Source organism: Rhinopithecus bieti, unplaced genomic scaffold (assembly GCF_001698545.2).
Source record: "Rhinopithecus bieti isolate Rb0 unplaced genomic scaffold, ASM169854v2 scaffold_30687, whole genome shotgun sequence".
Lineage (NCBI taxonomy): Eukaryota > Metazoa > Chordata > Mammalia > Primates > Cercopithecidae > Rhinopithecus > Rhinopithecus bieti.
This window is the reverse complement of record NW_016813366.1, coordinates 150,675-160,465: the sequence shown is the minus strand read 5'-3', so window position 1 is coordinate 160,465 and position 9,791 is coordinate 150,675. Positions and strand designations below refer to the sequence as shown.

General features: G+C 57.3%; 1 protein-coding gene across 2 annotated transcripts in view; it reads left to right on the top strand.

The window, feature by feature from the left end:
- The window catches only part of TLE5 (TLE family member 5, transcriptional modulator), a 10,156-nt gene extending 1,156 nt beyond the window's left edge, over window positions 1-9,000 (top strand). The window contains exons 1-7 of one of the 2 annotated variants that reach the window (XM_017847996.1): window positions 51-306; window positions 646-743; window positions 4,137-4,200; window positions 5,524-5,568; window positions 6,170-6,232; window positions 7,701-7,775; window positions 7,855-9,000. In XM_017847996.1, coding sequence (XP_017703485.1) covers window positions 4,180-4,200; window positions 5,524-5,568; window positions 6,170-6,232; window positions 7,701-7,775; window positions 7,855-8,076 — 426 coding nt within the window. In that variant the 5' untranslated portion in view covers window positions 51-306; window positions 646-743; window positions 4,137-4,179 and the 3' untranslated portion in view covers window positions 8,077-9,000. Of the gene's footprint in view, window positions 1-50; window positions 307-645; window positions 744-4,136; window positions 4,201-5,523; window positions 5,569-6,169; window positions 6,233-7,700; window positions 7,776-7,854 lie in introns of those variants that run through there. The other variant, XM_017847995.1, reaches the window with a different exon arrangement.
- Window positions 9,001-9,791: the final 791 nt, after the last annotated feature.

Here is a 9,791-nt window from a genome sequence, read left to right as displayed (position 1 = left end):
CCCCAGCTCCCGGCTTGGCGCCCCCCCGCGACTCGCCGGGACAGGCAGGGCCTCGGACGGCCTTGGCCTCGGGCCTGGGGCGCTCCGGGAGCCCCGCCAGGCACCTCTAGCGCGGGGATCCTTTGGGGGCCTGTGGTGGGGGGCGATCCGAGGCGCACCCCTCCCGGAAGAGCGCGTCCCCGAGGAAGGGCGCTGGGAATCTGGGGTGGGCCCCCCGGAAGATTTCGGGCGCCGAGAGACCCCTCCCCAAGGGGGTTTTGCTGGGAGGACTCGCTGCCCCCCAACTTGGGGAGGGGGCTCCCTAGGGTGCGTTTCCAACCCCTCGGATGTGCACTCCCTCCCGGCGCTTTGGAGGGGCGGTAGAGGGCGCACCCTGCCCCATCTAGGGCAGGCCTTAAAACGCACCCCAACTGCTTGGAGGTGGCGGGGTCGGGGCGGCTCCGGGCGCACCCACCCCTCGGCTTCCCCGGGAGAGGCGGGGGGCAGGAAGCGCGGGTGGGGGCCGCGCCAGGGGCCGTAAACACGGGCCCAGGAAGTGGGGCAGGAGGGGGGGCGCCGCAGCTGTGCGGCCGCTCGCTCCCGGCTGGCCCTCGAGGGGGGTCCAGCCCAAGCCAGGGCCTGACCTGGGCCGCCCCTTCCCCACAGGGCTCTTCGCACCTACCCCAGCAACTCAAATTCACCACCTCGGACTCCTGCGACCGCATCAAAGACGAATTTCAGCTACTGCAAGCTCAGTATCACAGGTGAGCCGGGGGGCCGAGGGTCCCTGCCTCCCGAGAAGGTGAGCCCCCCCACCCCATTTCTTCTGCGCAGATGGCAAGGCCTGGAGGGGAGATTGGGAAAATAATGTATGCTAGACTCTGACCTAATACTTGACAAATACGGAATTCATTTCTTTTAAACAGCCGCATTTTGTAGAGGACAAAACCGAGGCACAAAATAAGTTAAATAATTTGCCCAAAGACCCAGCTGTGTGGCTTCAGAGCTCCTCCCTCCTCCCCAATCCCTCCAAGTCCCCCCTTGGATAAAAGACCATCGGAGTTAGGGCACGGACTCGCCGTCCCCCCAACCCCCAAAACAGAAACATTTTGCAGCCTGGTCATCTCTCTTTGCCCAGTTTTGGAGAAAGGGTTCCCAGCATCAGTCAGATTCTCCGAGGTGCTTCTTCTTTCATGAATCTCCTGGCGTTTCTGAAGAGCTTGCCATGCTGTGGTATCTAAGGGGAAGGAACTATTTAGTCCTTTTACACTTAAAGAAATTTAAGCCCAGGCCGGGCGCCACCGGTGGCTGACGCCTGTAATCCCAGCACTTTCTGGGAGACTGAGGCAGGTGGATCACTTGAGGTCAGGAGTTCAAGACCAGCCTGGCCAGCATGGTGAAACCCCGTCTCTACTAAAAATACAAAATTAGCCGGCTGTGGTGGCAGGTGCCTGTAATCCCAGCTACTTGGGTGGCTGAGGCAGGAAACTTGCTAGAACCCGGGAAGTGGAGGTTGCAGTGAGCAAAGATCGAACCACCACACTCCAGCCTGGGTAACAGAGAGAGGCTCTGTGTCCAAAAAAAAAAAAAGAAGAAGAAGAAGAAGAAATTTAAGCCCAGAGAGGTTATTTCCTCGGGGATGTCCGTAGCGTTGAGGAAGTGGCAAGGCTGAGGTTTGCACCAGGTCTCTCTCCTGGTTTAAAGATACAGATTTTCACCTGCTCTGCTCTGGAGGGGCACGCCGGGCCTGGGAATCTGGAGGAAGTCAGGCTATGCTCAAACCCCCGTTTGGCCTTGGAGCCCTCTCCAAACTGAAGTGTGCCCACCCCAGAAATGTTCCTGGAAGGATCCTGGATTTCCTCCAAGTAGAAAGGGGAATCTCAATTTTGTTGTTGCTATTGCAAATATCGAACCTTTTTGGGTACTCCCTGTGTGCTGAAGACCATATGTGCCTCCTCATACTTCATCTTTCCTGTTGTCCGACTGTCGTACCCATTCTCAAGATGGGCAAACTGAGACACTGACAGTCGAAGGCGCTGGAGTCGGCTTTCCACGCAGGCCCCAGAAACTTTTGTTTGGGTCCCTCGATGTGAAGGGTTAGAGACCGCCTGGTGAACCCTGGGGCTGACCTGATTCCACAGGGAAGGGATCAGATGGCAGTCACAGTGCTGTGTGACCTCTGCTAAGCCGGAAGCTCTCTCTGAGCTTTGGGTCTTCCATCCGCTGGGCCTGTGCTTCCTGCTATCCAACGAAGGTCCCTGCCATACAAGGCACACACCGGATGTTTGAGGCATAACAGCCACTGGGTGGCCGGATCACCCTATTTTTCAAGAAAGGCCAGAAATCCAGGGTTTGGAGTGAAACTGTTTTTGTTGTTGTTTTGTTGTTGTTGTTGTTTTGTTGAGACGGAGTCTTGCTCTGTCACCAGGCTGGAGTGCAGTGGCACGATCTCGGCACACTGCAACTTCCACCTCCTGGGTTCAAGCGAATCTCCTGTTTCAGCCTCCCAAGTAGCTGGGATTACAGGCGTGCACCACCACACCTGGCTAATTTTTGTATTTGCAGTGGAGATGGGCTTTCTTTATGTTGGCCAGGCTGGTCTCGAACTCCTGACCTCAAGTGAACCACCCGCCTCGGCCTCCCAAAGTGCTGGGATTACAGGTGTGAGCCACTGCGCCCAGCCCCAATTTTTTTTTTTTTTTTTAATGGTAGCAACAAATGCACATTTTAAAAGAAAACTAGAGAAAAGTTGGTGGCGGCCAAAGCATCCTCAACCCCGCACACTTGTCCCTGGTGGAGCAAAATGCCAGGCTCCTGGGGTATCCTAAGATCCACATGCACTTATGGGATGCTTGCTGTATGCCAGGTACTGTTCTAGAACTTTCCTTGTCTGAATTCATTGACTCTTCTCCACCACACCCTGCGAGGTTAGTGTTACCTCACAGAAGAGGAAGTGAAGCCCAGAGAGGTACTGGAGTTTGCCTAGAGTCACACAGCAGGGAAGACGCAGGGCTGAGCTTTGAACCCAGTCCGAGAGGGGGCAGGGATGGTAGAAACAGGTAAGCCACAGCCAGGTCCGCAGGGCCCCTGTGCTGGATTGGATTTAAATAGGTTAAAGGACACCTCCCCCACTACCATCACCAGTTCTTTTCCTGGACTGGGAGGCCCTCCTCCTCTCTTCCCTCCGGCCACGAGGCCCTCATGGGGGCTTTGAGAAACGTCCCACAGCTCCTCCTTCCCGGGAGGGCCTGTAAGAAGCTCTGGTGTCAGCCACCTGGACTGGCCAGGTGGAGTGGGAGAAATGGTGTGTTTTGTCTCAGCTAAAGAAAAAAGGCTGTTAGGAAGGACTAAGAGGGAGCTGAGGGGTCTGCCCGGGACGCCCAGGCCCCCCATGAAGCTAGGGTCCCCGTGGGAAGTCCAGCTGGGAGCCGCCTCGCAGCCCCAGACACGCTCAGCCGCTTTGTACTTTCTATTTGGGTCTGGAAAATTTTCCCCTGTGGTTGAGAGCTTGGGCTGTTGCTTGGCTGTGTGACCTTGAGGCAGTTCCTCACCCTCTCTGGGTGTCCACTGTGTCATCTATAAAAGGAGCATGACAATGACATTGCGGGCCTCATCAGGATCGTGAGAGGTAAAGGCTCGTGAAACTCTCTGAGCCAGCATTGCTGTGCATCGTCTAACTTCAGTTGTTCCTGTAATGTTGGATATGTTCCCCCGACCAGATGTGCAAAGGTGGTTTCATCACCCCTTCTTACAGTCAGGAGCCCTGATGCTCTCCCCTCCCCCCAGCATCACAGAGAGCTCAACTGTTACCAACTTCACTGCCCCTCAATTCAATGTCCTCAGCCCTGTCAAAGTTTATGGGCTTCATTGACCAGGCACGGTGGGTGGCTCACATCTGTGATCCCAAGAGGTTTGGGAGGTCGAGGCAGGAGAATTGCTTGAGCCCAAGAGTTTTTGAGACCAGCCTGGGCAACATAGGGAGACCCGCATCTCAATTTTTTAAAAAAATGTTGTTTGATCCTCTGAGAATTGGCTGATCTTTCCCTTACAGGGGTCTTGGGCCCCTGGAGCCTCAGTTTCCTCCCCTGGATCACGGAGGGTGGGGGGCTCTTATCCAGCTGCCACCAACCACCCCGTCTCCCCCTGTGCCTCCTCAGCCTCAAGCTCGAATGTGACAAGTTGGCCAGTGAGAAGTCGGAGATGCAGCGTCACTATGTGATGGTAAAGCCACTCCGCCCCTAGGTCCAGTGTTGGGGGTGGGGGACAGGGCCCCCCACATGCCATCCACCACGGGCAGCTGCTCCCTAAACCCCGGCCACCTCCCCTGGGAAGCGCGAGGACTCGGGGCCTGTTCTCCATTCAGCCGGCCCCTGCTGGGCTGAGCCTGCCTCGCTAGCCTGGCAGCTGGCCGAGGCAGTGGCCTAGGTGCCAAACCGCCGGGTTGCAGACCGGCCCTGCCAGGTCCCCCGGCTGTCCTTGGCAGCGGAGGAGGGAGGAGGAGGAGGAGGCTCACCGGCTGTGAAAGCCAACAGCCAGGAACTGACGTGGGGGAGCAGCCGGGTCCCTCCCCACCGCCAAGGTCCCAGCGTCCACATGCTTAACCCCTTTGGGCCCGAGCTCAAAGAGGAAGCCTGTGGGAGGGGGTCTGAGCCCTACTCATTTCGGGGTGTGACACTGCATTGCTGCTGCCAGAATCACTTGCTCAGTTTAGTAACCACCAGGTGGCAATTTCTGCATCAAAATCCCCTCCCTTACCCCCGCTTGGCCTGGCCCTCGAGCAGCGATGCTGGGGTCTCAGCCCAGAACCCAAATCTCCCAGACTGTGGGGGAGGCAGAGCCAGACCCTAACCCTCCCAGCCAGAAGGATAGGGCTGGGGTCAGATAGAGGGACCTAGGACCTGCCTGAGGAAGACTATATGGAGAAGTGGGGCACACAGCTGGGGTCTTGCAGGATGAGTAGGAGTTCACCAGACAGAGACGGAGAAGCTATGTGAAGGCCTGGGAATGAACTTAGTTTTCTCCCCCAGGGGTGACGGGGAGCCATGGGAGGGTTTAGAGCAGGGCAGGGGCAGGGTGAGATCTGGGGCTTGGGGCAGGGGTAGCTGCTGGCCCCAGAGCCAGCAGGCTTTGTTTACCCCTCAGTGTTTATACCCAGGCAGGCAAACTTCCCTGGAGTCTGGGCCCACCCGTAGACAGGACATAGAAAGATACAAGATTAGGAGCCCTGGAATGCGTGTTCTCGTGGTGCACACGGCGTGGGGGAGGAGCCAGGCCAGGGCTAGGGACCTAAAGTGCCTCCAGTCTCCATCTACAGCCCCAGCGGGCCCCTTGCCCCTCTCCCGGGCTGGCTGGGACGCTGGGTGTGGGCGTCTCTCTCTCCTGCTCTTTCCCTCCCACCTGCCTCTCCTTTCTTTCCTGCCTTCAGCTGTCTCTTGCTGTCTCCCCCCTTTGTCTGTCTCTGCCACTCCCCTATCTCTTTGTCTCCATGCCCCCCCATCCTTCCCCGCCCTCATCTCCCGCTCCCTCTCTCTCTCTCCCATACAGTACTACGAGATGTCCTACGGCTTGAACATCGAGATGCACAAACAGGTACACCCATCTCCTCCTCCTCCTCCTTCTCCTTCCTCCCTCCTCCCCCCCGCCCCCCACCTTCAGCACCCCTTGGGCACCCCAGGCAGGTAGCGGCCGGCCTTTGGCTGGGCACTAAGCCAGCCCTGTTACCCTGTTACCTCCTAAGCCCTTCCCAAGCTCCCAGTCTCCTCCCCGCCGCCTCTTTTTCAGGCCTCCCTTGGAGTGTTTTCTCGGGGTGGCGGGAGAGGCGGAGACCTCCCCCACAACCTATGGCCCCCAGCCCTCCCTACATTCCCACGAGCGCTTACTATCTGCCAGGGGCCTGAGTGGCCAAGCCCCGAGGAATGTAGCCGAGGAATGTGCAGTCTAGCCTCATCCTGCATTTACTGCACTCTAAGCTGCAGGCGACAGCCGGTCTCCAGCCCCACCTTTGCCACTGACTGGCTGCCCTTGGGCCCAAACACGGGTTTGCTCATATGACCACCCTGGCCAGACCTAGCCCCTCTTAGAGAGAAGCTGCAAGTGGCAGGGCTGGGCTGGGCCCCTTGCGGGCCTCCTGGGGCTGGCCTGCACCTGCCACCCGTCCAGGACTGCCGCTGACTTCATCTGTGTGTTCCAGGCGGAGATTGTCAAAAGGCTGAATGGGATTTGTGCCCAGGTCCTGCCCTACCTCTCCCAAGAGGTAAGAGCCAGGGCCTCAGGGAGCGGGTGCCAGGGGGCCCTCCCCTTGCCCAGCCCCTGTCTGCTACAACCATCTTGGGGGGCATGCTGGGCACCCCAGGGCACATGCCTCCCCTCTCTGGACCTCCCCGGCTCGGGACACCAGAGCCGGCCTGTGCAGAAGAATCCCTGGGCCAGAGACACTGCAGGGGTGCAGGGGTGTGGGGGCCGGGCCTCACCCTGCTCTGGAATTCCCAGCTGGAGTGAGTCATGTCATAGGTAGAAATGTCGGATGGGCCAAAACGGCACCAGGAATGTTTTTTTCTCATCTCTCTTCCTCCTTTCACCCTCTTGAGAACATCCTTCAGGCCCTGCGGGCTGCACAGGACCAAGGACTAGAGGGTGTGTTGCGGGGATGGGGTAGCACAGGGCCGTCACACATGGACACAGCCACATAGATAGGTATGGGCACATCAAGATACGGGAGATACACACACAGACGCAGACACACACGGATACACGGCGTGTGCAGACAGCACAGGGTCACACACGCAGGAATGTGCAGCTACACGTGAGCACACGTGATCCTGAGCACACACTACCACATGCACACACACACCCAGAGGTACCTGATGCTCAGCTTCTCTTCTCCTTTCTTGGGTTCTGAGGCTCAGGATGCAAGGCTGCCCCTCCCCAGGGCCATGTAAGGCCCATCTCCTGTCCCTGCCAAGTTTACTGTCAAAAATTTGTAATTTCCTCTTTAATCCCTGTATCTCAGGATCCTTTGGGTGCCCTGCTTTGCCCAGGGACAAGTCTAGAAGGACCCAACGAAAGCCCTAGAGAAAAGGACAATTGGAACTCTTCAGAACGGAGGCTTCCTGGTGGCCAAAGCAAAAAGGGAGATTGATAGATTCTAGCATCTGCTGGCCACAGAGTCAAGTGTTTGGGGAGAGCTGGGGGAGGAACTGCCCTGAACCTGGGCCCATTCCCCAGCTGGCTCTGCCAGAATTCACTGGGCCCTCTCCAGCCATGGTAGGAGAAGGGCTGAATTTGGCCAGACTTAGGGCACAGTCTTGGAGTGCCTAGGATCAGGACGTCCCTGTACAGTTGGGCAGGTTGTGTACTGCACAAATATTCACGTCTTTCACGTCTTTGTACATGGCTGCGGACATAGAATAGGTCAGGATCCGGGGTTTCTCCCAGGCTCACTCAAAGGCCATTTTCTAACTACTTAGCACAAAACCCTTTTAATCGTTTTCTGCACTTTTCCATTTATCTCCATTGGCCAGATGAAGAGACGAGCTTGGTGAAGGGAAGCGGTTGGAGAGAGGGAGGGCGCTTTCTGATGGGGTTGAAAACCACTGGGAGGAGCAGACATGATGGCCCACTTGGTAGTGGAGCTCCTCCTGGCCTCAGGGTAGCCCCCGCCTCCTCTCTCAGTCAGGATCAGGAGGAATCACTGCCTCTCCTCTCTCCTCACCCCCTTCCAGCACCAGCAGCAGGTCTTGGGAGCCATCGAGAGGGCCAAGCAGGTCACCGCTCCTGAGCTGAACTCTATCATCCGAGTACGTATGGGGACCTGGGCGGGTGGGCGGGGCACGGGTGGGCCCCAGGCAGCTAACGTTCCCCTCCCCCGCCCTGCAGCAGCAGCTCCAAGCCCACCAGCTGTCCCAGCTGCAGGCCCTGGCCCTGCCCTTGACCCCACTGCCCGTGGGGCTGCAGCCGCCTTCGCTGCCGGCGGTCAGCGCAGGCACCGGCCTGCTCTCGCTGTCCGCGCTGGGTTCCCAGGCCCACCTCTCCAAGGAAGACAAGAACGGGCACGACGGTGACACCCACCAGGAGGATGACGGCGAGAAGTCGGATTAGCAGGGGGCCAGGACGGGGAGGGTGGGAGGGGGGGACAGAGGGGAGACAGAGGCACGGAGAGAAAGGAATGTTTAGCACAAGACACAGCGGAGCTCGGGATTGGCTAAACTCCCATAGTATTTATGGCGGCTGCCTGCGGAGGCCCCAGTCCGACTTGCAGGCCACCTCTAGCTTTCTTCCTACCCCAGTCCCGGCCTCCCTCCTCCTCCCCTGCAGCCTGGATAGGTGGATACCTGCCCTGACACATGAGGCAAGCTAAGGCCTGGAGGGTCAGATGGGAGACCAGGTCCCAAGGGAGCAAGACCTCGAGAAGCCCAGAACCCCCGGCCCTTCCCCCGTTTTGAACACGTGTAACTGACAGTCTGCCCGGGCCCCTCGGGGCACATGCCACTGCTCTCTCACCCTGGTACTGCATGCACGCAATGCTAGCTGCCCCTTCCCATCCTGGGCACCCCGAGTCTCCCTAGACCCCGGGTCCCAGGTATGCTCCCACCTCCACCTCCTGCCCCGCTCACCACCTCTGCTAGTTCCAGACGCCTCCACGCCCACCTGGTCCTCTCCCATTGCCCACAAAAGAGGGGGCATGAGGGACGAGCTTAGCCGAGCTGGGAGGAGCAGGGTGAGGGTGGGCGACCCAGGATTCCCCCTCCCCTTCCCAAATAAAGATGAGGGTACTAAAGTTGTCTTGGTTTTATTTTATTATTATTTTTTTCTTTTCCAGTATACTAGCTTGTCTTTTAAGAAAGGGGATATTAAAAAAAAAAAGACAAAATGTTTTAAAAAAAAAGCAACACCCACACCTGTGTCTGTATATAGTCAGCTTATCTTGTGTTCAGTCGTTTGATCTCTACAGAGAGAAGTGGAAAATGCTGTATCAAGGGTGGGCTTAGCTGTGCCTTTCAAATAAAGATGTGAGAAGGTTCAGTGCTGTGTCCCTGCCTCTGCGTCGTGGCTGCCCCCGGGGGAGGACGGGGTTCCTTCCAATGTGAGACACCCTCCTACAACATCAAGAGTTGCCAGCAGGTGCGGTGGCTCACGCCTGTCATTCCAACACTTTGGGAGGCCGAGGCAGGCGGATCACTTGAGGCCAGGAGTTCAAGACCAGCCTGGCCAACATGGTGAAACCCCATCTCTACTAAAAATACAAAAAGTAGTCAGGTGTGATGGCAGCCCTGTAGTCCCAGCTACTCAGGAGGCTCAGGCAGGAGAATCGCTTGAACCCACTGAGACGGAGGCTGTAGTGAGCTGAGACTGCGCCACTGCACTCCAACCTGGGTGACAGTGAGACTCTGTCTCCAAAAAAAAACACCTGAACAAGAGTGTTCAGAGCTGCTGTAATTTGTCATGATTGCCCCCAATCAAATAGATAGGTTGTGACATGGTCACACAGTGGAATACTACACAGCCGTGAAAAAAGACAGGCTGCTTCTGGTGGCTCACACCTGTAATCCCAGCACTTTGAGAGGCCAAGGTGAGAGAATCACTTGAGGCTGGGAGTTCAAGACCAGTCTGAGCAACACAGTGAGACCCTATCTCTGCAAAAATACAAGAATTAGCCGGGCATAGTGGTGTGCACCTGTGGTCCCAGCTACTTGGGAGGCTGAGTGGGGAGGATTGCTTGAGCCCTGGAGGTCAAGGCTGTAGTGAACTTGATCATGCCACTGCACTCCAGCGTGGCTGACAGAGTGAGATTCTGTCTCAAAAAAAAAAAAAAA